Source organism: Equus quagga, chromosome 14, assembly GCF_021613505.1.
Source record: "Equus quagga isolate Etosha38 chromosome 14, UCLA_HA_Equagga_1.0, whole genome shotgun sequence".
Classification (NCBI taxonomy): Eukaryota; Metazoa; Chordata; class Mammalia; order Perissodactyla; family Equidae; genus Equus; species Equus quagga.
The window spans coordinates 16,103,107-16,130,753 of NC_060280.1; the positions used below are offsets into that span (position 1 = coordinate 16,103,107).

Sequence of the window (27,647 nt, forward strand, 5' to 3'; positions counted from 1 at the left end):
CTTTCTGCTGCCTTTTTTGTTCAATAGCATTTATTTCTGCTCTGATTTTTATTATTTTTCTCCTGCTAACTTCGGGTTTTGTGTGTTCTTCTTTTTCTAATTCAGTTAGGTGTAATTTGAGATTGCTTATGTGGGATTTTTCTTGTTTGTTAAGGTGTGCCTGTATTGCGATGAATTTCCCTCTTAATATGTCTTTTGCTGCATCCCATATGATTTAGTATGGCATCTTATCATTTTCATTTGTGTCCAGATATTTTTTTATTTCTTCTTTAATTTCTTCAATGATCCATTGGTTGTTCAATAGCACATTGTTTAATCTCCACATCTTTGTCCCTTTCTCAGCTTTTTTCTTGTAATTAATTTCTAGCTTCATAGCATTATGATCGGAAAAGATGCTTGTTATTATTTCAATTTTTTTAAATTTATAGAGGCTTGCCTTGTTTCCCAACATATGGTCTATCCTTGAGAATGTTCCATGCGCAGTTGAGAAGAATGTGTATTCTGCTCTTTTTGGATGGAGTGTTCTGTATATGTCTATTAAGTCCAACTGGTTTAGCTTTTCATTTAATTCCACTGTTTCCTTGTTGATTTTCTGTCTGGATGGTCTATCCGTTGATGTGAGTGAGGTGTTGAGGTCCCCTACTATTATTGTGTTATTTTTAATATCTTCTTTTAATAGTTTGTTAAATAAATAGTTTAATAGTTTCTTAATAGTTGTTTTATGAACTTTGGTGCTCCTGTGTTGGGTGCATAGATATTTATAAGCAGTTTTTCTTCTTGATGGAATCTCCCTTTGACCATCATATACTGCCCCTCTTTGTCTCTCTTTACCTGCCTTATCTTGAAATCTACTTTGATATAAGTATTGCAACACCTGCTTTCTTTTGTTTGCCATTAGCTTGGAGTATTGTTTCCACCCCTTCACTCTGAGCCTGTATTTGTCATTGGAGCTGAGATGTGTTTCCTGGAGGCAACAAATTCTTGGATCTTGTTCTCTAATCCATCTTGCCACCGTGTATCTTTTTATTGGAGAGTTCATTCTGTTTACATTGAGGGTGATTATTGATGTATGAGGGCTAATGCTTAATGTCTTCTGGTTTTCCTGCATTTCCTTTGTTTCCTTTGTTTCTTGTCCTGTGTGTTTTGGTCTACCCATTGAATTATGCAGTTTTGTATGATGTGTTTGTTTTTTACTTATTTATTTTTTGTGTCTCTGTTCTGCCTTTTAGTTTAGTGGCTACCCTGAACCTTGTGTATAACATAGTCCATTTTCTGATGGCCTTTTATTTCCTTAGTCTCAACTGATTCTGTCCCTTTCCTCCTTCACTCCTAAGTTATTATTCTCATATCATATTCCAACCTATGTTGTGAGTTTGTGGTTAAAGTAACAAGATTGTCTTTGTTTTTGGTGTTTTCCCTCCCTTTAGCCTAATGCTATAGTTGAATATTTGCTATCCTATTCTGATTCTATCTGATTGTCTTCGTACTCTGTGCTTTGTGACACCTTTCTCCCTTTTTTTCTTTTTTCAGGTATGAGGGCCTTCTCGAGGATTTCTTGTAGGACAGTGTCTCGTGGCTACGAAGTCCCTTAGCTTTTATTTGTCTGGGAAAGATTTAATTTCTCCCTCATATCTGAAGGATATTTTTGCTGGACAGAATTTTCTTGGCTGAAGATTCTTGTCTTTTAAAGTTTTGAATATGTCATTCCATTCTCTCCTAGCTTGTAAGGTTTCTGCAGAGAAATCTGCTGAAAGCCTGATAGGGGTTCCTTTGTAGGTTAGTTTCTTCTGCCTTGCTCGGAGTATTCTTTCTTTGTCATTCATTTTTGCCAGTTTTACTACTATATGCCTTGCAGTAGGTCTTTTTACAAATCTCGGAGATGTGGAAGCTTCCTCCACACATATTTCCCTCTCTTTCCCTCAATTTGGGAAGTTGTCAGCTATTATTTCTTTGAACACACTTTCTGCTCCATTCTCCTTCTCTTTATCTTCCTGAAAACCTATAATTCTTACGTTGCATTTCCTCATTGAGTCAGATATTTCTCAGAGATATTTTTCATTTCTTCTTAGTCTTAGTTCTCTCTCCTCCTCCATCTGGAGCATTTCAACACGTCTGTCTTTGATTATGCAGATTTGCTCCTCTGTGGTGTCCACACGAGCATTCAGGGAATCCGTATTTTGTTTTATCTCTTCCTTTGTGTCTTTCATCTCTAGTATTTCTGATTGATTCTTCTTTATAGTTTCTCTCTCTTTTGTGAAGTAGCTCCTGAACTCTTTGAATTGTTTCTCTATATTCTCTTTTACCTCATTGAGTTTTTTGATGATAGCTATTTTGAATTCATTGTCATTTAGTTTACTTATTTCTGTGTCCTCTGGACTGAGTTCTGGATGCTTGTCGTTTTCTCTCTTATCTGGCAGTTGACCAAGTGCCTGATGTTGGAAGGATGGGACTTTCCCTTTGTCATATTATTTGGTTGCAGTTACAGTCCATTGCCACTGGGTGGGGGTCAAGAGCCAGGTATTCTGAGCCGTCCACCTTCAGTGGAGATGGCGTGGCACGGGTCAGGGGAGGGGTTCTTTCTCCTGCGTGCAGTCCCTGGTTTCCCCAATAAGCTCTTGCTGTCTGGTCTCCTGGGGTGTTGGTTTGATGAGGTCACCCCACGCAAATGCTTTCATCCTGTTAGAGGGCTGCCCTCTAGGCTGCAAGGGCCCTAGGCAGTCCTGGGTGGTCCTGTGGATGTGCCACCGTGCCCCAACTCCTTCCCTCATGCAGCCCCCTGGGGCAGTGACCACAGTCTTTAGGGGAGAGAGCGAAGTTCTTTCTTACCCCGTTCCAGCTCCTGTCAGGGGGGCTGCAGTCTCCCTGCCCTTGGTCGTGGCTGCCATGACTCTCCAAGGATTTTTGTGCTTTTAGGGTATTTTCTGTTGGAATATGGTTGCTCCTTTTTGTTGTATGTTGGAGGGGAGAGAGTCCCAGGCAAGTTCACTCCACCATGATGCTGACATCACTCCCTGTCTCCAGATATTTTTTGATTTCTCCTTTAATTTCTTCAATGATCCATTGGTTGTTCAGTAGCATGTTGTTAGTCTCCACATCTTTGTCCCTTTCTCTTTCTTTCGCTTATAATGCTTTTGAGATTCCATTTTGTTGTGTGTATTAGTAGTGACTCCAATTACTTTTCTATTGTGTCATTAGATGCTATCCCACCTGTGTCTGCAAATCTGTTTATTTTTCTTCATTCTTTCTTTATCTGTGCATTGGCTAATTTCTACTGATCTATTTTCAAGTTCCTTGATTTTTTTCCATCTCATCTGTGGTTTGCCCATCTAATGAGTTTTTCATTTTAGTTATTGTTCTTTTCAGGTAGAGCTGAGTTTTCTCTTTTTTGATAGTTTTCACTTCTGTATTGAGATTCTCTTTCTTCCACTCATCAAGACCGTTGTCTTATTTTGGTTCTTTGAATACACTTTCCTTTAATTGTTTGAATATATTTATAATATGTGCTTTGAAGTCTTTGTTAAATCCTACATTGGGGCCCACTTGAAATCAGTTTCTATTGACTACCTATTTGTTGTCTTGTTTCTTTGCATCTCTCATAATTTTTCATCAAAACCTAGGCATTGTAGTGTTCTTATGAGGATTGTTGATTTTTTTGTTCTGGTGGACCATTAACTTGCCTGGACTCAAACTGCAAACTTTGTTCCCCCCACAGTTTGTAGCAGCTGATATCTGTGCTCAGTTCTTACTTCTTCTAGCTACCTGTTTTTAGCTTGGTCTTCTGGGGAGTTGGTGGGTGGGGAGGGATCTCCTGCACCTGTGTAATTTGATGGTCAGCCAAAAATCTGGGCAGAGATTATACTCATATTTTGGAGCTCATGCTCCCTGTAGTTCCTCTACTTCTGTGGATTCCCTCCTAATTTCTAGCTTGTTGGCCAGTGGTGGTCTCTGTCCTCTGTCACCTTAGCCAGTAAGGGCTTCAGCTTCTTGTTGCTTGGGCTGTGTATGGTTGGGGAATGCACTCAGTTATGAAAAGCATCGAACTCATAGATCTTATACCAGCTTTCAGGGGTAAATTCCTTTGTGGTCTACCACCGAGGCTACCTGGGGTCTCCCCCAAAGCATGTGTAATTTAGCTGAGCATAGTTTATGTTCAGATTTTGGGTCTCATGCCTCTGTGTATCTTTCATTCCCAGTATGTCTGCCTTAAATTTTCAGCCGCACGTCTAGACTTGAAATAGTTTCTCTACCACTTTGAGCTGTGTGGCTGCCTGGTTTCTTCACTGTATTTGTAGGGGTTAGGGATGGCACTCAGCACAAAAACTTTAACCTGAACTCATGATTCTGTCCCTTTCCAGTTGTAGTTTTTCAAGAGTAAGCTCTTCTTTCACTACTGTATGGTTTGGGACACTTTTCAGTGCTTTTAAACAGTTATTTTTTTTATATTTTATCTAGATTTAAATAATTGTTATCTGCTGGAGGCTTTCATGATCATTTTACTTGGCTGCATTTGCAGGTTCCTTTTCACTGCTCTGGTTTCCTTTTTAAAAGTTGCTTCCACCTGTTCTTTTTCTTTCATGATTATCTGTGGTGGTATTCAGCCTTGCTAGTTCTTGATGTGGCTAAAAATAACTGTTCAGTTCCTTATCAATTTAAGGATTTATGTTACACTTAGAATGGGTTAGATGGCAATCATGAGGAAATTATAAAAACCTTGTAGAACCGTTTCAAAGCTTTCTATATCATATATATGTATGTCATATATTTTGTGCCTTTCAGGGTGGTACAGTCTCTCTTTTATTCCTAAGAGGGGAGGCTCATCAAATAATCCCTCAAGATTCTGGCCCTTCAGAAATTCTTTTCCATCTAGGCCCCTCTGAAGGCCTTCTGTCTAGTTAGTACAGAGTTAAATGTGTGACCCTTCAAGCGTTTGTTCTTTAGTCTGCCAGTCTCGAGTGATTCTTTTGCTCTGTGGGGCTCACTCTCTCTTCTTCCAAATAGGAAAGGTTACCATAGGACATTATGCTAGCTCAGGTGACCTCTTGGTCTGGCTCTAGTACCCACACCTCTGGATATTTGTCTTTCTATGCAGCTGAAGGCAATCCGTGGCTCCTTGCCCTGGTATCGCTATGTGATTCTGTTCTCTTCACTGTTTTCCCTCTCTTACCTATCAGGTCTTTCTCTTCAGTAACCACCACACTTGAATTACTTTGTTTACAAAGTTTGAGAGATAAAAATAATTTCACTTTAGTAGAAAAGCATTCCTGTAATGGCGCTATTTAGAGTGAGATCTCAATAGGATAGAGAAAGCCACAAGATGGCTGAGGTTTAAAAGAGACATCTGTTGGTAATAAGGAGCAAACATGAATTTCTGTATACCTAGCTTGGTACATTGGAAAGAACATAGGCTTTTGGTTAGACTGGGATTCTAATCTTAGCTCTAAGATTTCCTCATCTATGAAACAGGATAATAATATTGAGTTTTTTCAAGCTTTAAATAGGAGAAAGTATATAAACTTCCTAGAACATTGATACATAATAAGGACAGAATAAACTGTCTCTGAATACTCTGTGGGGTTTTTTTTTTTGCTGTTTTTCTTTTTTTTAACCATTCTGTGGATCATTGCCATTACTTAATACTGCCTGGAAATAGCGTCCCAGGGAGCATTTACTTACATTACTGTAGTCTTGAAGATTCTGTCCCTCCCCCCCCCCCCCCCCCTTTTTTAGACGTGATATCCAAGAGAAGATGAAGTAATTGAATCACTTTTTTCCCAGTTGACTTTCGGCAGCCTCCTGTTGTCCCTAGTCAACAGGCTCAGTTGTTGTAGCCTCTGTACATATTATTTCCAGATTATTTAGAATTTAGATTATTTCTATCATGCCTAAAAATAGTAATGAACTATGACATATTTTCTAAGAACTTTGTTTCCAGTAGTTTAGCAATTATTTTTTGATGATTACAATATCCAAATGATAATAAACTTTAGTTTGCCTAATATGAAGTGGATATTGGAGAGCCAAGTGTCAGATTTTGAAGGAAATTTTATTGTAAGGAGTTGAGATAGAGGAAATGGAGAGTCATGAAAAGTTTTTAGAAAGACAAATCTGATTACAGCAGAGCAAATATGAAACTGAATTGGTGGTCAAGAGGTCAACAAAGAGGCTTATTGATAGATTGTAAGGGTTTACATGAAGGCAGTAGCCTTATCAATGAAGGGGGAGAGAAGGAGTCAAAAGAACGTTTTGAAGTAGACTTGATGTAGGGAAATGGGAAGTCAAGGATGACTTCAAGGTTTTTGATTTAGTGAATAGAGATGACACTAGCTGATGTGGGACACCAAGATAGAGTCTGGCTCTGTTGAATTTGGGGTGCTTATTGAAGAATTCAGATAGAGATAATGAAAACAGAGTGTATGTAGTGTGTACAACCTGGTATTCTCAAGGGTTTCACCCTCATTTTTTTGTCTGCTGTCTCCCTGGACCCAGCAAACAGAGAAGAGAAATGAAGATAGAATCCTAAAGGACACCCAAGATTTAATGGGGATGAAGGGTTGGGTAACAGTGCAAAAACAATCTGGGCAGAGGAGAGACACAAGAGTAAGTGGCAAATGGAGCCATCAGTGGAGTCTTTGTTCCCTTACTAGAGTGAGTTTTTTGAGCACAGAAACGATATTTTACTTGCTTCAGCATCTTGTAAATTGCTTGGCATATTGTAGTAGGTGTTCAATACATGCTGGAATGAATGAATGAATGAATGAAATAAGATAAATATAATGTCACCAAGTATGGTGTGGAGAGTGGTTAAAGTAGAAGAGATCATTAAACATTTCAAAATAGTATATAATGTGTGTCATTTGCCTTTTATCTATTTGTAGTTATATCTATAGCTTGTTCATAACATTTAAAAATATACTAGCGTGTATAGGCAAACACAGGCTTATGTTTTCACAAATATCTCACCTTGAATTTCACTTGTTTTTAGCATGCTTGTATCCCTGACTATTGAAAATGAGGAGTGGGGAGAAATCTTTCAAATGGTGATACCTAAGTTTTATTGACAAATGGAAAGTAAATATGATTTTCCAATTAACTTTTTTGATAGGCTTCGTCTGAACATTCTTTACTTTCTTGTGGCTGACTGTAAAATACATGCTTGTTAATTTTGATAGGGTTGATTAGGAAGACATGCATACTGGTCTTTCTCTGCTGCTAGATATGTACCACCCGCTGCAAAATGGTAGAAAATGTGAATCTGAATTTACCTTATCCATTCCTTGTGGTTGTGTTTTTTTAGTCACTGCCTCCCATGCATGGTTTAGGATCATTGTTCCCTCAGTGGACATCTGTGACTGTCCTGTTCAGAGTGGTGTGTCTTTTAGTTAAGGGTTAGGAAGAGATAAAATGCTCTTATAAAGAAATGTGAATGCCTGAAAAGCTTATTGGAAGACCTATAAAGTAAGGAGAAAAGACTCTAAATCTCTTTCTACAGAACCTGCTAAGTCTCTCTACATCTTTCTTTCCCCTTATCAGTTTTTCCCTACTTCTCTTTTTACCTTTTGTGTATCTCTTGCTCGGTGACTGTGTTTTTCTGACTTTTCTCCTTTGTCTCTCTGATTTGTTCTTTTTCAGCCTTTCCTTCTGCCTCATCTCTTCAGTACAGATAACTAGCTATAACATCAAATTGAAATTTTAAAAAGTTTCCTTTTTAGTAAATACATTTTATAGTTAAAAACTCAAATGAGATTGAAATTTTTTGTTTTCAAGATAATTTTGTGTTCGTCTAATAACTGATTGATTTTCAGTCATTCAGTGATCCTTAAGGAAATTGGTTTTCTTTTCCAGGAGTATTCAGCACATAAACTGTGTGGCATTTGTCTAGGAGTTTGAATTAGCCACTGTGCACTTCTCTTCCTTCCCCTTTTCTCTTATTTTTATGTGTTTCACTCATTGATCTACCTACTTACTTATATATTTATTATATTAAAATGTTCATTTACTGTAAGATTTTCAGTTGTTTTTTGGAAAGGAAGTACTAAGTAACTGAGGAAAAAATTATAAAATAGCAAAATAGTGTCTCTAGAATGAAAATATTTCTTTTAAGGAATTTTGAGATAGATTCACGATTTTAATGTTTATCTTTGGCATTTTTTGAGAAATTGTACTGGAATACCTTATGAAACTCAGTAAAGTAGTATAGTATTTTCCCAATTCTGGATTACCTTTGACTTTTATGCAGAGCTCCACCTCGCTTCTGTCTGTCAAATCCAGCTTGGAAAAGTGTATAGAAAGCATACAGGAGTGGGTGTCAGGAAACCCTGTTTCTAGTCCAACTTGTATCTTTGTTCAAATTGTTTAACCTCATTGGTTTTTCTTTTGGTGTTTGCTATCTCTAAAAGTCACATCTAACATACTATTTCCAAATAAAATACAGTCTGAGCATTTTCCAAGGTCAAGACTTTATTCTATATAATAAATTCTCATTGTTCTTTATAATCCTGCCATTTAACAGCATTGTGACCTTTGGCAAGGTTACTAAAGACTGTTTTCTACTGTATATAGGGATTATAATGCCATCCTTATAAGGTGATTGTGAAGATTAAATTGGATAGGAATATATTTTAAAGTGCTTATTAGTCCAGGTGTTCTGTAGAGCTATTGCTAAGTGAGTTTTCTGATAATTTCATATGACTATAGTAGAAATAACAGTCACAGGCTTCACATAGGAAAAGGCATGAAGCATATGAATTGTATTGATAAAAATTTTTGTGGTAATTCCACTGTCAGGAAACATCAGGATGTTTACATACTTTTATTTTTGAGCAAATAGTAAATTTCTATTCAGGGTCTTTAACTTGGTTATAGAAATAGCAGTATTGTTATTTGGTTTTACTAGATGGTTTGTTAAGCATCTTAAACTTTTAGTAATTCAGAAATGTATTCTAAGCAAAATTTTGTCTGAAAGAGTCATTCTGTGGAATTGTTTTTGCCTGTTTTGGTACTATATTGATGTTTGGAAACATGAGGTACCCAGATGGCAGTTAAGTATATTTACTAAATATAAATAGCACGTTACAAAGCTGTTGCATAGGGGTAGCAAATTTAATAGAAGAATCAAATGAAAAGTATCTAAAAGGACTTCTGGTGTTTATTTTAATCTGATTTGTGGTATTTATACATCTACTATTTTATAATCCTGTTCATCATCATATTAAAAAAATATGTCATGTAGCTGGCCCGGTGGTGTGGTGGTTAAGTTCGTGTGCCCTGCTTTGGTAGTCCAGGGTTTGCAGGTTTGAATCCTGGGCATGGACCTATACACCGCTCATCAAGCCATGCTGTGGTGGCGTCCCACATACAAAATAGAGGAAGATTGGCACGGTGTTGGCTCAGCAACAATCTTCCTCACCAAAAGAAAAAAAAGGTCACAATAATATCAGAGTATGTAAAATTTTGTGACTGTTTTATTCTGCATGGAATAGATTTAAAGGTCAACACTACTCTTTTATGTAGGTTATGGGTGCTACATGTGTGCTTTCAGAGCAGTAGTGTGAGGAAGCTTGAAGTGGGATGGCAGGACGGCCTCATCCTTATGACAGTAACTCCAGTGATCCAGAGAATTGGGATCGGAAATTGCATAGTAGACCTCGTAAACTTTATAAACATTCAAGGTAGGTAGAAAATATGTATTTCACATATCAAAGCTCTGGTAAAATAGATTTTTATACAGAATCAAACTGCATTTGGTTGTGGCAAGTCCTGTCAGAGCATGGGGACTGGTTTACAAAATATTATGAATGTTTGTGTTTCTCCTTAAATACCTTTTAGAGAAACATTTCTTTCCTTTTAATTTTCTTATATTTGTATTTATTTGAATTTTTGTTTCTGTTTCTAAATAATATTAAAATCTCCTTAGTTGACCCCGTGAATAAATGCAGTTATTAATTTAATTGGGAACTCTGGCAAGACAAGTTAGTTCTTTGTATTTAAAACTCTTTGATAGGAATTTATTGTGTGCTCTAAATACATTGTGTATGTAGACTATACATGATAATTTATGGGCTTATGTCAGTCTTTGCCTCCATACCTTTTTAACTCTTTGAATTTATATTATATTGTCATTCTGAATGACTCTATGGTTCATTTAAAGTTTGATATGTTAAATGAAATTCATTTCAAAAGTTTCAGCCCATTTGTCTATTATTAAAGCTTTCATTTTGTGCTGTGTGACTTAATGAAGAACACCTCATTTAGAACACTTTATGATCTGATATTTTAAGGTGTTATTTGGCAGCTCATAAAGCTCACATATTACAGGTATGTAAGCATGTTTTCATAGAGTCTTGTGCTTTATGATTATTTACTTCGGGGATATTATTGAGCATTTAACTTACTTGAATGTAAAATTCTCCTGATCACTGGTAACTAATACCAGCTTTCTTGAAAAAGAATAAAAACATGCCATGATATTGAAATCCTTTTGTCATTTTAAAGGTAATTTGGTACTATATGCTATAGCTAGAAAATATGAATGAATGGTACCGTTTAAGTCTCCTGACAAGATGTCTGCCTTTATTGTGGACTTTTAATATGGTGAGGTGTAGAATGAAAATGTTAAGTTGACTTTATTAATTTATAAGTACACACCAGTGGTATAAGTGTTTGTTGGTTTGTTCGTTTGTGTGTGTGTCCTTCACCAGGTGGCTCTAGTTCTTTTACTCTATCCTGCTTAGATGGATAATTATTTTGTCTTTGAGATTAAAGAGATGTTGGTTTTAGCTCATTAAATTTGGGGCTGTATTTATATCTGCTATGTTGTATACATCTTTTCAGGTACATTTTATGTTCTTTTTCCTAATTCTTAATATTTTTCTGCTGATGTACAATACTGTATTATATATGTGAAGTGGTGACAGGGTGGAAATAAGCTGTTGTTTGCTTTATAAAAGCTACATGCATACAATGGGAAAAATTTATAGAGACTGGCAGTACTTTTTTCATTGTTGTTATTTCATTTCAATAACAAATATCATGGCTCATCTTGGTATCTATAGCATCAGTAACTTTTTGGTGCTCTTTTCAGGTAGACTGCAGCAGAATTGGTTGTTTAAGTGAAAAATGTTGAGAAATATAAAATAAGTTCGTTTATTTTTCTTTCTTTTTACTGGAAATGCCATGAAATCCTGTGAGTTTATTTTAGCCTTATTTGTGGAAAATCTGCCCAAAGGAAAACCGTTTACTTTTGGGGAGTTTACTAAAGTAAACACTTTTACGTTTACTTCGGAATATAACTTAAGATACTTTTAAAAAAGATACAATTTGACTTTTAAAAAATGGTATTTTTTTAATTGATAGTAAATAATTGACAGAGATTTTAAAAACTAACAGTCAGCAAGTAATTGAAAACCTGTGCTTAAGTTCAGGAGAGATTCAGAAGTTTGTCAGGGTACCATCATGGAATGCTTTAATATCCCTATATGGAACAATTAGAGGACAAGAAGACACTAAATTGTGGTAGTAAGTTGTAGTAAAATAAGAGTTCAGAGAAGGAATCAATATCAGTTTGAATAGGTGAAAATGAGACTTGAACTAATCCTTTGGATGGAGGACAATCCTGCCAGGGACCTTCTGGAGATTACCTTGACTGGATCTGAAGGTGGAGCTCTCAATAGTGTTGCTTACTGTTTCCATTTGTCAGATGGAAAAATTGAGGTTAATAAACTTGCCCAAGGCCAAAAAACTTGTAAATGGTAGAGCTAAGATTTATAAACAAGTTTCTCATTCTTTTATTTTTAAAATTTTAAATAACTTATTATGGTACATTTTAAATACATGTAGAGAGAACAGGCATAATGAACCCCTATCCATTCCCAGCTTTGAGTTAAACTCATGACCAATTTTGTTTCATCTATGCTTCTATCTACTCTCATCATTTTTTGAATCTTGTGTATTTTTTTTTAGGGATGTTTGAGTAAAAATAAAAAGCCTGGTGGCGTAGAGGTTAAGTTTGAGTGCTCTGCTTCTGGTGACCTGGGGTTCACGGGTTTGGATCCCAGGTGCAACTGACATACTACTCATCAAGCCTTGCTGTGGTGGTGTCCCACATACAAAATAGAGGAAGATTGGCACAGATGTTACCTCAGTGACAGTCTTCTTCAAGCAAAAAGAGGAAGATTGGCAATAGATGTTAGCTCAGGGCCAATCTTCCTCGCCAAAAAATTTAAAAAAAAAACGCAAAGAAACCAGACTAAACACTGGCTTAAGTTAGGGGTTTATTTTTCTTGTACATAAGAAGTCCACAGGTAAGCAATACCTGATATAGATTTAGTGGCTTAAGGATGTTAGGGTCAAAAATCTCTGATTTTCTTGGCTCTTCCTCGTGATCACAAGATGGCTTACTGTAGCTCCAGCCATCATATCCACCTTCCAGAAAGGAGGAGGAAGAAGAGAGAAGGGGACAATGGGAAAAGAATTTCATTTAAAGCAGGAAATTAAATTTCTTGGAAATTTCCAGCAGGCATCTGCTTATAAATCATTGGCTAGAAGTGGTCATCTGTGGATAAGGGAGGCTGAGAAATACTGGTGGGCACACTGCCACCTAAAACAGTTGGGGATTTAAATTTATAAAAAGTAAATGTCTCAGTCTGTTTGGCTGCTATAACAGAATACCATATACTCAGTGGCTTATAAACAACAAAAATTTATTTCACATGATTTGGGAGGCTGGGGATCAAGGTGCTGGCACATTCAATATCTGGTATCGTCTTGCTTCCTGGTTCAGAGAACCCTCTTTTTTGCTGTGTCCTTACATGGTGGAAGGGACTAGGGATCTCTCTGGGGTCTCTTATGAAAGGATGAATCCATTCGTGATGACTCTTCCCTCATGACCTAATCACCTCCTCATTTCCAATACCAGCACATTGGGAGAATATATTTCAACATACGAATTTTGGGGGGACACAAACATTCAATCTTTAGCAGTAAGAAATAAACATACTTCATTGATTCACTTTTTGCAGATAATCTAAAAACTTGTCTTGTCTTTTTGTGTGTGTGTGTGAGGAAGATTAGTCCTGAGCTAACATCTGATGCCAATCTCCCTCCTTTTTGCTTGAGGAAGATTGTTGCTGAGCTAACATCTGTGCCAATCTTCCTCTATTTTATGTGGGATTCCTCCACAGCGTGGCTTGATGAGCAGTGAGCAGTCTGCACCTGGGATCTGAACCTGTGAACCCTGGGCCACCACAGCAGAGCACGTGAACTTAACCACTATGCCACCAGGCTGGCCCCTAAAAAGTTGTCTTGTTTAAATTTTTTTGTTTGTTCTAGTCACATTTTGCAATAGCCTGGTTTTTTTCATTCTTCTTCCTTGATCCCCTCCCCCCTCCTTTTCCTTACTGGCAAAGATAAAAATAGATTTCTTTAATTATAAGAGTAACAATAATGGTTACTCTCTTATGTGTGCTTACCATTGAAGGTTTGGTGGGCATTGCCTTATGGTTTCTCTTCCATCTAATACACCTTTAAGATATTTTCTTTTGAATGTGGATTTGACATGTATAACATTGTGATATAAAAGACATGACAAGAGAGGGAAGCTAATCTGGTCATGAATGATGTGCCTATGATCCCTCTGCAAGTGCATACAAATGAATTAGATAGTTGAAAAATTACTGAGCTTTGTTTCTTTGAGTAGTTGTGTAGTTAATACATGTATAGAGGGATTTGGCAGCTTGCTGAGAGGTTCAAGATCATTTCAGTTGAAGTATATTTGGCTTGAATTGTGAGAACTTTCTTTAAATTATAAATTAGAGGAGTTTTTGCTATTTAAAAAGGAAAAAGAAATAACACCTTTTCTATATAACTAACGTTAAAATGCCTACATTGACAATATTCTAAAATCTCTTGACTATTTGAATTGGGTCAAATATGACTATTTAAAACTCAGATCTGCAGTCTGCTCAGGTTACTAAAGATAAATGCATTGTACATTCACTATCAGACTTTGCCGCAAGGTTTCATTCCCACATAGAAGTACGCATGCTCGTTTCTTCTGAGCCTGCATGAAGATTGAGCTTTCCAGTTTCCCTTTTAAGTCAGTCCAGCAGTTTAGAAATGGAAAAGTTTGGTTGCTTTAAAGAATAGTCCTTGAGTGGATTCTTAAAGTACAAATAATATTTTCTCTTTGGTTTGAAGGAGAAGCTTTACTGCCCAGAATGAGTACACAATAAAATATTGAAAAGAAAAAAGAAAGTTAGCTGCATTCTGGTTTTCTAAAACCTGGCAGGCTGGCAGAGCTAGAATTAGCTTTACAGATGGCATTTGTTAACATATCTACATATCACTAAGCCCTCATCTCCTGAGTTTTCTTCAGCCTGTCTATCAATTACAATATCCAATCACTGCACAGAGATGGAGAAATAGGACGATCACAGCTCACACGATGCTGTTTGGTTAGAAACGTCAGTGCTGCACAACCCACGGCTGAGTCAGTGACTGTGAGAAAATGAACTGAATTAATATATAGAGGGGGTTGTATCTCTGAACATTTAAAGCCTGAGTAACCGCAATAGCATTATTATACAGTTGAGGGATGAAAGCTAAAGGAAGTCTGTGGACAGGTGAGGTAGGGGGAGACTGGGAAATTTTCTGATTGTTCAGAGGAATCTTGAAGATGATGGAAATATCAGATGTGCTAAAGTTTCCTAGTAATGCCCAAGGATGCTGACCTGGCTTTCAGTGCTGCATTGTTTGAAAAAGCAGAGTCCCTTTATACTCTGATTTCAAAATTTTTTTCTTGTTTTTGTGTGTCTACCTTGGCATATACTAAAGTAAGGTGTGTATTCATTTATTACATGATATCATTGGGTTATAATTCTATACATATATAAATATGAGAGAGATTGAGAGAGATGTTTGGCCTTTGTTTCATTATAATCATTTTACATGTCTGGATGTAAAAGATCGTATGTCTTGTCAGTTTAAAGGCAAATTATTTAAAATAAATGGAGTGTGTTTTTATTGTTTTCATGGGTTTGAGGCTTTGTTTTCTATTTCCTTTAAAGTGTTAGTAGAATCTTCATGTAACTTGAGAATGCATTATATTTGGTATTTTTTTAATAAATAACAAAAATTTATTTAAGGAAAAATTAATTTTGAAATAATATTTTTATATCTTTGAAAATAAAATTCAAGGTAAAGAAATGAAATAATTGAAATAATTTCCTAAAGAAGAAAGTGAATGTATTTTTCCTTTTGAATGAATTAAGGATTAGTAGAACCACTTATATGTAGTAGTATTTTATAGAACCAAATGTATTTGAATGATAAAGTTTTAATTGGTTAAAATGACTTTCTTTCTAAGCTTTTAGAATACAGACTTTTGAATAGATTGCCTGGATACTGCACTGAAATAGAGAGTAAACCAGATAAGTTTTTGGGTTAATGCAAACTGATTTTCAACCAGACAAAATTTCTAAATAAAGATAATTGTTCTTGCTATGAGATTTTAAATCTTAACAGGTGACATTGCTTACTTGATTAGGAAATTTTAGCCCAATTTTAAACATTTTGACTAATGGTTTTTTTCTTTTGTCTTCATTATCCCTATCCTACTCCTCCTTCATTTTGTAGGGATTTTGGGGGCTATACAACATTTTAAAATTATTTTATTTTTAATGTATTTAAATAGTTTATTATATCCTTTCCTTGAAATGTCAGGAAGTTCTTGTGATTTCTCCCATTTAATTTCTAAAAGTTTGAATAGTTATCTTGATGGTTGTCACGACTTATTTATATAGTTAGACTAACTAGTGGTATCTTGTATTGGCTTTTTTTGTGGTTTGGTGTCCAGAAATGTTTTTCTAAGATTGTTTTAGTAATAGAGTTTATAAATGCAAAAATTTCAAGCTAGACTTTTTTGTCTTATACTTTATGGAATATTTTCCTCTGGTTCTGCTGATCCTTTTAAAATAATAATGCTTGTGTTATTGTAAAAGTGATACATATTCATTACATACATTTGATAAATACAGAAAAGAGCATAGAAGAAAACAAAAATATCTTATTATACGATGATAAGAAAAATACTTTAAATATTTTTGCATATAGCCTGTTTTTTTCTCTGTATATGCAAAAGTATAAAATCACACATATGTACTTAAAAATGATTTTGGGATATTACTGTGTGTGCTGTTACATAACCCATCCCTTTAAAAAAAACCTTAATCATGAACATCTCCTATGTCATGAACTAGTTTTCTATAGCATAATTCTTAAGAACTGCATAGTGTTTTGTGTATATGTATTTTGTAGTTTATTTCACCAAACTGAGTTTTTCTTATTCTTGATCAGAGAAAAGATGAGCGTGATTCCACAGTATAAATTTATTCTAAAAGGAAGAATGTTTTAGGGAGTTAAGTAAAAATGTAATTCTGATATTTTTTGGACTGAAAAAGATCCTTAGTGTGACTATACAATGAATTCTTTAAAGATATGCACACTACTTTTAAAACAAAGCAAATGGCTAAGATTGCCATAATAAAGTATAGAAAATACATCTTTTAAAAAATGAGGAAAACAAGAGCTCAGATAAGCTGAGACTTTAGAAAAAAGGCTAAGACCAACCAAAAGGGTTTCTTATATTACATTTAAAAAGGTAATCAAGGAAAGTGTAATTCATGGCAATGAGAGAAGAAAAAATCCCTCACCTCTTATTTAGGAGCTTCTTTGTTGAAGAGGAAGAGCCACCCCCACCACCAGCAATGATAGTAGTCACAAAGCAAACATTGCTAGGAAGGCCATAAAAACCAACATGAGTATAGAGATAAAAAATGCGTCTGGTTAAATGAGTTGTCTCCTGGGCCAGTTGAAACATCTTATAGTTATAAAAAGAACTACCTATAAAATCTTAAAATTATTGGTGTTATTTGTGGTCTTAAGGTTTTAGGAGAATACAAAAAGTCCTAAAAGATGGAGGATTCCAGGCCTGCTTTTGAAAAAAAGGTAGATTTTAGAACAAAAAAATGAAAAGGATAGTTTAAGAGTAACTTGAAGAAAAACAGTTTAAAAATGATCCAGAATCGGTTTGCTAAAAATAGATTGTCAGAGGAACTTTGATTTTTCTTTGATGCAATTGGTAGACTAGTAGCAGTATAATGTATTTGGGCTTACAGTTTTTGGTAAAGTCTTTTTTTATATCCTTGGGTGTAAGGTGAAGGAAAAATTAGTTCACCATAGTTGATTGTGTTAATTAATCAACACAATTTTGATTTTGACTGACCCTATCCAAAGATTAATGATCTTAGAAGATGGCCTTGTTCTTTTCTTTGTCTTATGCTCATCTGGAGAAGGCACATTATCAAATTTATAGGTGACGATGAAGGAAGAAGTATAGTAAATACTATACTTAATGATCCAAAATGGTCTCTGAGTCTGGATTGTTGGACTAAATTTAAATGAACTTGTTAGGAGTATACATAAGACTGGAAAAGCACTAACATACGTTAAGTTAACATGGCTTTACAACATCACATATGGAAAAGACCTGAGGGTGGTGGTTGGCAGTAAACTTGATATAAAACAAAAGTGCAATATGGCTGCCATCATCCCATCTTCTCCCCTGCCCTCCCTGCTAAAAAATCATTGTAATTAATAGGAAAGAAAGCTAGAGCAACTCTGCTGCACACTAAAGTATTGTCTTTAGTTCTGTGTATATTTAGAAGGAAGGATGTGAAGAAGTTGGAAGCTTTGTCACCTTAAAGAACTGAGAATTTAGAGGTTTTGAGGGGGCAGCTCTGGTAGATACTAAGGAATCTTACAATAAGAGCCAGTTTCAAATATGTGAAGAGTTATCCTTTGTAAAAGAAATTAGACGTGGTTTGAGTCAAACTTGTTTGAGATTAAAAGCACGAGCTCTGAAATGGAACTCCTTAGGTCACATCTCAGACCTGCCACTTAATTTTAGGATTTTAGGTAAGTTGCTTAGCTTCTCAGCCTTCATTTTCTCAACTGTAAAATGGTTTTGAGGATTAAATGAAAATATATGTAAAGTGTTCAGTATTGTGCCTGACATGTACTAACTGCTCAAATATTAGTTGTGGTGCTGTTATTTGGTCCTAGCAGATAGAACTAGGGCAGTGGTTCTCAACTAGAGGGTTGATTTTGCTCCTTATTGGACATTGGCAATGTCTGAAGACATTTTTGGTTGTTACAACTCGCGGAAAGGAGTACTCCTATCATCTGGTGGGTGGAGGCCAGAGATGCTGCTAAACATCCTACGATGCACAGGACAGCTCCCCACAACAGATAATTAACTGATCCAAAACCCTGAACTAGGGTCAGATAAAAATGTTTAATTAAGCTTTAGTGTTAAGGAAAAACTGCCTGAGAGTCAGAGCTTTCCAAAGATAGAAGAGAACTATTATAAAAAGAAAAAAGTTACCCTTTCCTCTCCTTAACAGCAATAGGTCAGCCAGTTCTTGAAGACTTTGTAGATGAAATTCAGGAATTAGATGGGTGTTTGGACTAGATTTCCTAAAAAGTTTTCCTTAAACTTAGGTTATATGTTTCTATGGTTATTTCCTAGGATAGTTAAGCATATTGAATGACCACTGTCAAAGGGCCTCTGATGCATATTCTCTTATTCTTTTATTTTATCAATCTAACTGCAGTATAGTTTAGATTTGTAATTCTTTTAATGCTTAAGATTTTACTATGAAGCATAGAGGAGGGAATTTAGTGGAACAAGTCAGTTTATGTTTTCAAAAGGCCATTTGGAAGTATGAATGATTGTGGGATTGCTATAGTTTCTCTCTAGAAACCTGTTTTGTGAAACTAATTTGTGAAAATATTCACAGTCGTTTGATAAATATGTCTAAAACTAAATCTTGTATTTGTACTTTATATCTTTTTTCCATTGATTTTATTTCACTTCCCCTTTACTAATAAGTAGAAAAGATGCTACAAAAGTTTGTAAAAAATAATTATAATTTTTTAAAGCACAGTTAAAAGTACTTGATTGTGTATGCATTATAATATTATTCTCAATCATGAACAGCACCCAGAATGGTAACTGGCACAAAGTAGTCATTTAATAAATATTGTTGAATGAATGAATAGATATAAAATGTATCTGTCTGACCACTAATTTAGATCTGCACAGTTATTAATAGTGGTTAGCTATTTTTTAGAAGTACTTTACTATTTTCTATGGTAGGAGTGCTTGAGAATATCAAGTATATAGTGATTTCCAACTCCCAAATTTTTATCTTTAACCTGGACCTTCCCCCTGAACTTTAGACTTATGTATCTAACTCCCTATTTGATATCTCCACTTGGATGTCTAATAAACATCTCACTCTTAACATGTCTAAGATACACCTACACTTTCCAAACCTAATCCTTCCACTGTCATTCTCATTTAGTAAATGGAACTTCCATTCTGTTAGTTGCTCCGGCCAAAATCATGGAGTCATCTTGACTCCTCTTTCTCGCCTCCTCTGTTTAATCTATCAAATTCCAAAGTCTTATTCTTCAAGAGTCTAGTCCGCTGTTTATCCCAGACACTACTACAACTCTGGTCCAGGTCACTTTTAGCTCTCACCTGGATTGTTTATGGTAGCCTCCGAAATGGTCATTTGATTCTACCTTTGACCTCTTTTTCCATTGTCCACTTGATCTAACATAAGTTAGATCATGTAATTCACACTTCACTGGTACCCATTTCACTCAGCTCAAAAGCAAAAACCCTTTAAACATTCCTTCAAGGTCTTTCATGATCTGATTCTAGTCTTGTGTCTCTGAGTTCGTCTTTTAACTGTCCTTCTTGCGTTTTGTGCACCAGCTATCCTAGCCTTCTTGAATGCCTCGAAAAAACCAACAGTTACTCTTGCCACACGGTCTTGTACCACTTTTCCCTTATTTGTTCTCATAGTTCTATTTCTCACTTCCTTAGATCTTGTTCAGATATCTCCTCAGAGAGTCCTACCTTGACCGCTCTGTCTAAACGAGAACCTCCTACCTCAAAATGATAAGTCTCTGTCCTCTCTACCCTGCTTTATTTTTTCTCGTAGCACTTACTGCCATATGATATTTAATGTATTTATTTGTGTGTGCTCTATGTTTTTCTCCACTAGAATGTATTGATTTTGAGGGCAGAGACTGTCTCAGTTATATCCACCAGGACTAGAATAGTAAGTAGCATATGATAGGTATTCAGAGAATATTTGGTAGAGTGAATGTGTGATAAAACTAAGAACATTGCTGAGGGAGAGGGTAAGAATACTTTTAGCTGTTATAGGTTTTAGTTGTCATTATATGTTGCAAGCACCTGACACCTATTGATGAATTATTTTTTAGAACTAAAAAATTTGTTGGAACTAAAAAAATTAGCGGTAAAATATTAGTATTATTATAGCTTCAATTCAGAGACTCCTCAATTTGGAGAGATGCTTGCCTAGCAACATCTTCCTTCATTAAAAAAGTTCAAAAGCCAGAAACAAGATAATAGACATTTTAAAAGCAAAAGAAACCTCCAGCTCCTTCACTATTTACATAAAATTAATTTTTATCAGTTGGGAAAACTTTTACCTTGGTAGTAAAATGTTACAGTTTGGCCATAAAGGGTTCTTTTCTGTCCAAATTTTAATATCTAGGTCTTCATTTGACTTCAAAGGAAAGATGATCTTAGAGCAATCGTACAACAGTATATCAAAGTCCCTACGGCTTCTGCCTCACTAGAGTTGCTGACCTATCTGACAATGGATTTTAGAAAAAAGAGAAAGATGTCAGGATTTAGGACTAGTATTAAAACTATTCTTGGGCTCTATTTCTTGCTACAGTTGTCTTTTGTGAGGTAATCTGGGATTAAAGTATCATTTAAAATATTTCTATGGAAAAAATGCATCAAAAACAGACTTAACAGATGACCTTTAAGAACATAGCTCATTCCTCAGTTGAGAACTGCCCTTTTCAGTAATTAGGCTTTGTTCCTTGGGAGACTTACCGTATATATATATTAAGCAGAAGAACAGAAAACTTACAGAAAAGGCTAATTGACAAAAAAAGGGAAAAAGATGAGAGAGAACTTTGCATTAAATATGTTGAAAATAGATTTAGAAGTTTGATGGCATTTCTTATGTCATCACAGTTAGTGACACTTATCACAGGGATTGTCAAACATTTTCTGTGAAGGGCTGGATAGTAAATATTTTTGGCTGTGTAGGCTATACACAACCACTCAATTTTGCCGTTATAGAGTGAAAGCAGCCATAAATAATATTTAAATGAATGAGCATGGTTGTGTTCTCATAAAACTTTATTTAAAAAATCAGATAATAGGTGGAATTTGTCCTATGAGCAATAGTTTGCCAACTCAACACATTAAAAATGCTTATAAAAAGCATATGCAAATTAATTCTTCAAAAATAATATAAAACCATTTAAAAGGTTTAGTTAAAAAAGCTAGAATGTAAGATATATTTGTTATAGTAATAAAAACAGCTTATTTTTCCCAAAAATAAAAATAGAATTTAAAATATTGCTTTTTTAATAAGGACAGACTAACTCAAACGGATAGGAACATCTAATCTGAAATTTACAAACATGCTCACTTCCTCTTTAAGAAAAAATGTTTTTTAAAGCTTGCTTCAATGTTTAAAACACCTTGTAACTATAAAGCTTCGTATCTATAGCTCTGCACACACACATAAAATTTTGTGAGATATCATCAGTGCTAATAATAGCAGTTATGTCTGGAAATTTTTCATTTATTATTTCTTTGGTAATTTACTCCCCTCTGTTCTCTCTGAAACATATATTAGTTGAATGTTGACCTCCTTCATTAGTTCTCTAATTTTCTCATCTTATTTTCTATTTGTTTGTCTTTCTTTTATTCCCAACTTTTTCTTTCAACCTTTCAAGTAACCTTTAAAAGTTCTGCTATTGTGTTTTGAATTTCTAAGAAGTCTTTCTCATTCTTTAAATTTTTTTAAAAAATAGCATCTCTGTCTTTGTTTTATGGACACAATATCTTTTTTTATATCATCGAGTTTATTGATTATAGCTTTGGTTTTTTTCCTGTCTCTACATTGTCTATTGCCTTTTTTTGTTGTGTTTATTAAACTTTTTATTGTGAAATAATTTAGATTTACAAGAAATTGCAAATATTGTACAGTGAGTTCCTGGATACTCTTCACTCAGCTTCCTTCAATGATGCCATCGCACGTAAATGTAGTACATTATCAAACTAGGAAATTGACGTTGGTACAATACTGTAACTAAACTGTAGACATCAGTTTCTATATGGACTTTTTTTTTTCTGGTATATATTTTGTGATATTTTATCACATCTATGGATTCATTAACTACCACCACAATCAGGATATAGAACTGTTTCATCATCACAAAGAAACTCCCTCAAGCTACCCCTTTAGAGTCACACCCTGTCATCATCCCTAATCTCTGCAGCCCCTGATTTGTTCTTCATCACTATAATTTTGTCATTTTGAGAATATTATAGAAATGGAATCTGATAGTATGTTAACTTTTGGGTTTGGATTTTTTCATTCAGCATACTGTCCTTGAGATCTGTTCACATTGTTACATGTATCGGTAGTACTTTTTTTATTTCTGAGTAGTATTTCATTGTATGGATGTACCACAGTTTATTTATCCATTCAGAGAGTGGGATGGTTTGTGTTATAAACTTTGCAATACTGTTGGATTTTTGAAATTCTATACATATTATTTTAGTATTCTTTTTTCTCCCATAGGAGTTCTATAGTTTCATTGCACAAAGTGATAGAGACTCTTAGATTTCTCTTCGGTCCTTAGGAACCTGCCTGCCACTGGAAGCTGCTGCTGTAATTAGAATTTTTAAACAAATGAGACGGCAAAGTCATATGTAGAAGTTCATATAAAATTAATATTCTAAAGTTTGATGTAAATAGATATTTGCATCTGAGAGTGACCATTTTAGTAAGATGTAAAACTTTTTGGAAAGACTATTGCCTATTGATTTACTTTATGCTTCAAAGCATGATTTTGAAGTTAAGTGAAAAGTTAGTATAAGATAAAGAAATCAGAAGCATTATTAGCTTATAAAGTTGCAAAATTTACAAGTGGAAATATCTTCTTTTGGCAGTAGAGCTTGCGTTGAAGGTCGATTTACTTACATAACCAGAGGTGCTGGAAGTGATATTCCTTAGTTGAAGAAAATTGTGATCTTAGAGGATTCATGATTATGGATTCTGGTATTACTTCATTACGTAATAAATGGTGATCTGTGAGGTTTTCAAGTGGTGATCGGTTGGAGATGGTAGTTGTTTTTAATCTGATTGTAGAAATGCTTAGGTTGGTGAAAGAGAATTCAGTGAACTCAGGTGAGAAAAGCATAAGAAGAAAAGATTAACTATTAGGAAAAGAAACGCATGACTTTTATTACTTAAGTGTAATTGAAATAGCTAAGTGGCAACTTCCTGGGAGGGCGGCCTTAAATAGGCTGTGTTCTGGCCAGGAGGCCAGTTCTGGTGTACACTTTGATAAGTTCTGATATGTGTGTGCACTCATGAAACCTCACCACAACCAAGATAATGAACGTATACCACACTCAAAAGTTTCCTTCGAGTCCTTTGTAGCCCTTTTCATTCTCCCTTTCCAGCCCCCATATTCCATGCCCAGACAACCACCAATCTGTTTTCTGACACTGTACATTAGTTTGTATTTCCTGGAATTTGATGTAAATGTACTCTTTTTTGGGAAGGGAGGACATCTGGCTTCTTTGACTCAGCATAACTATTTTGAGCTTGATCTGTATTTTAACTTGTATCAATAGTTCATTCCTTTTTATTGTTGAGTAATATTCCATTGTGTGGATATACCACAGGTTATTTATCCAGTCATCTGTTCATAGACATTTAGGTTGTTTCCAGTTTTGGGCTATTACCAATAAAGCTACTAACAATGTTTGTATCTTTTTATGGACATAGGCTTTCATTTCTTTTGAGTAAATACGTAAGATGGCATGGCTGGATCACATGGCTAGTGTGTATTTAACTTGTTAAGAAACTGTCAAACTGTTTTCCAAAACAGTTTCCAAAGTCATGCTCTTATCTTACATCACCACCAGGAGTATTAATGAGAGTTCCATTTCATACACATATTCACCAACACTTGATATGGTTGGTCTTTTATGTATATTCTGGATACAAGTCCTTTATCAGATATATCATTTCATTCTTTTAACAGTGTCTTTTGAAGAGCAAAAGTTTTTAATTTTGATATAATCCAAGATATCAATTTATTTTTAAGTGAGTTGTGCTTTTTTCCCCCTAGAAGCTTTATAGTTTTAGGTTAGAGATTTAGGTTTGGGATCTATTTTGAGTTCACTTTTGTGTATGATGCAAGCTTTAGGTCAGAGTTCTTTTTCTTTTCCCAGAGGTGCTGGAAGTGGAATATTCGTTGTATACCCATTCTTTTCGGTGCCATTTGATGAAAAGACTCTTGGATTGACTTTGGACTCTTATTGAAAATGAGTTGTCCATACATGTGTATGTAGGTCCTTCTTTGATCCATTGATCTACTTGTCTGTCATTATGCCAATAGCACACCGTGTTCATTCCTATAGCTTTATAATAAGCCTTGAAATCAGGTTGTGTTAGTATTTCAACTCTGTTCTTTTTAAAAAGTTACTTAGGCTATTTTAGATCTTTTGTATTTCCATTTTAGAATAAGTTTGTCACTTTTGACAAGGAAGCTTGCTTGGTTTTCGATTGGAATTATGTTGTATCTATGGATCAACTTGGGGAGAATTGACATGTTAACAGTACTGAGTCTTCTGACTTGGGAGCATGGTATATTTCTCCACTTATTTAGCTCTTCTTTAATTTCTCTCAGCAATATTTTGTAGTTTTTAGCCTGCAGGTCTTTCACATCTCTTGTTGGATTTATCCTTGAATATTTCAGTTTGTTGATGTCATTGTTAATGGTCGTATTTTTAAAATTTCAGTTTCTCATTGTTGCTGGTATATAGAAATAACAGTTGATTTTTAAATATTGATCTTGTCTTCTGTGACTGCTAAACTCACTCGTTAGTTCTAGTAACTTTTTGTACTGGAGTCTACAATAGACGATCATGTTGTCTGCAGATAGGACAGTTTTACTTCTTTTCCAATCTGGATGCCTTCTATATTGTTTTCTTGCCTTATTGCTCTGGCTAGATTCTTCAGTACATTGGTGAATAGAAGTGGTGAGAGTAGACATCCTTGTCTTGTTCCTGATCTTAGGAGCAGAACATTTGGTCTTTGACCACTAAGTACCATGTTGGCTGTAGATATCTAAGATATCCATAGATATCTTTTATCCAGCTGATGAAATTCCATTGTGTTCCCACTTTGCTGAGGTTTTTTTCCTTTTCTTTTTTAATTGGTAATAGATTTTGGATTTTGTCAAATGTATTTCCTACTTATATTGAGATATAAATTTTTTCTTTATTAATTTGTTAATATGGTGAATTATATTGACTTTTGAATATTCAGCTATTCTTGCATTTTTAGGGTAAATCCCATTAAGTCATGATGTATTAACGTTTTTATATATTGGTGTATTTGAATTATTAAAATATTATTTAAAATATTTGCATCTGTGTTCTGAGGGATGTACGTTTATAGTTTTCTTATAATGTCTTTGTCAGGTTTTGGTATCTGAGTAATGCTAGCCTCATAAAATGTTAGGAAATAATATCTTTTCTTCAATTTTCTAGAAGAGTTTATGTAGGATTGTATTATTTCTATCTTAAATGCATAGTGGAATTCATGAGTGAAGCCATCTGGACCTGTAGTTTTCTTTGAGGGAAGTTCTTAACTACAAATTCAATTTCTTTAATAGATATAGAGCTATTTACCTTATCTGCTTCTTGAGTAAATTTTGGTAGTTTGGAATTTGATCCAGTTCTTCTAAGTTGGTGAATTTATTTGCATAAAGTTGTTTATAATATTCTTCTCTCATTCTTTTAATATGTAACCTTTGTAGTGATGTCAACTCTCATTTCTGATATTGGTAATTTATATCTTCTTGATTTTTTCCCAGTCTGTGTAGCTAGACACTGATCTTTTGAAAGAACCAGCTTTTTTTTTCATTGATTTTCCCAATTTTTTGTTCTACTTTCTATTATTTTGATTTCCACTCTGATCTTCTACTTTCTTTGGGTTTAATTTGCTCTTTGTCTGGTTTCTTAAGGTGGAAACTGAGATGATTTTTCTTAGACCTTTCTTCTTTTCTAATGCAGGCATTTAATGCTATAATTTGGTCCCTAACTGTTACTATAATATCATGCCATTCCACAAATTTTGATATGTTGGGTTTTTTCCACTTCAGAATTTTCTGTTTTCTCTTCTGATTTCTTCTTTGTTATGGGTTATTTAAAAAGGTCTTGTTTAATTTGCAAATGTTTGGGCATTTTCCCGATATCTTTCTGTTATTGAATTTTAATTTGATTCCATTGTAATCAGAGAGCATACTTTGTATGATTGAATTCTTTTAAATTTATTGAGACTTGTTTTATTGCCCAGAATATGGTCTGTCTTGATAAATGTTCTGTGTACACATGAAAAGCATAAGTTTTCTGCCCTTGTTGGGTGAAACTTTCTATACGTGTCAATTAAGCCAAGCCAGTTGATAGTGTTGCTCAAATTTTATTCATCTGTACTGATTTTCTATGTGCTCTTTCTATTAAATATTATGAGAGGGGTATTGAAATCTCTGATTATAACTGTGGAATTGTCTAGTTCTCTTTGTAATTTTATCACTTGTTGCTTTATGTATTTTGAAGCTCTGTTATGAGGCAGAAGAACTTTTGGGATTGTTAAGTACTCTTAATGAATTTACCCCTTTATGCTTATGAAATGCCTTGGTAATATTCTTTGCTCTGAGGACTACTTTGTCTGATATTAATATAGCCACTCTTGCTTTCTTTCGACTAGTGTTAACATGGTTTATCTTTCCTTATCCTTTTATATTGAACCTCTTTGTACTTTTATATTTAAAGTGTGTTTCTTATAGGCAGCATATGTGGGGTCTGGCTTGTGTATCCAATCTGATAATCTTTACCTTTTATGACTTAAACCATTTACCTTTAATGTGATTATAGATTTGGCTAAGGTTAAATCTGTCCTCTTGCTGTTTATTTTCTTTGTCCCATTTGTTCTTGTTTCCCCATTCTTCCCCTTTTTTCTTTGCCCTCTTTTGGATTAATTGTATCTTTTTTATGATTTCATTTTGTCTCCTTTATTGGCTTATTAGTTGTAATTCTTTGTTTCCTTGCTTTAGTGGTTGCTTTATAGCTTATAACATACATCTTTAATTTATCGTAGTCTACCTTCAAGTGATATTATACCATTTGTTGTGTAGAATGAGAGCCTTACAATAGTGTACTTTTATTTCTCTCCTCCCAAACTTTGTGCTATTGTAGTCATATGTATATGTTATAAACAGCGTACTATATTGTTATAATTATTGTTTAATCTTTTAAAGAGATTTAAACAATAAGGAAAATATCATATATTTTCCCATGTAGTTACTATTTCCAGTATTCTTCATTCCTTTGTTTAGATTCATATTTTCATCTGGCATTATTTTTCTTCTGCCTGGAGGAC

At 34.7% G+C, this 27,647-nt stretch overlaps 1 protein-coding gene across 7 annotated transcripts in view; it reads left to right on the top strand.

Annotated features, from left to right (window-relative positions):
• Positions 1-27,647, top strand: part of BTBD10 (BTB domain containing 10) — a 70,720-nt gene that overhangs the window by 18,688 nt on the left and 24,385 nt on the right. For 3 of the 7 annotated variants that reach the window (XM_046684709.1, XM_046684710.1, XM_046684716.1), the window contains exon 2: positions 9,511-9,668. The exons of 3 other annotated variants lie outside the window; for them this stretch is intronic. In XM_046684709.1, coding sequence (XP_046540665.1) covers positions 9,568-9,668 — 101 coding nt within the window. In that variant the 5' untranslated portion in view covers positions 9,511-9,567. Of the gene's footprint in view, positions 1-9,510; positions 9,669-27,647 lie in introns of those variants that run through there. One more of the 7 variants, XM_046684714.1, reaches the window with a different exon arrangement.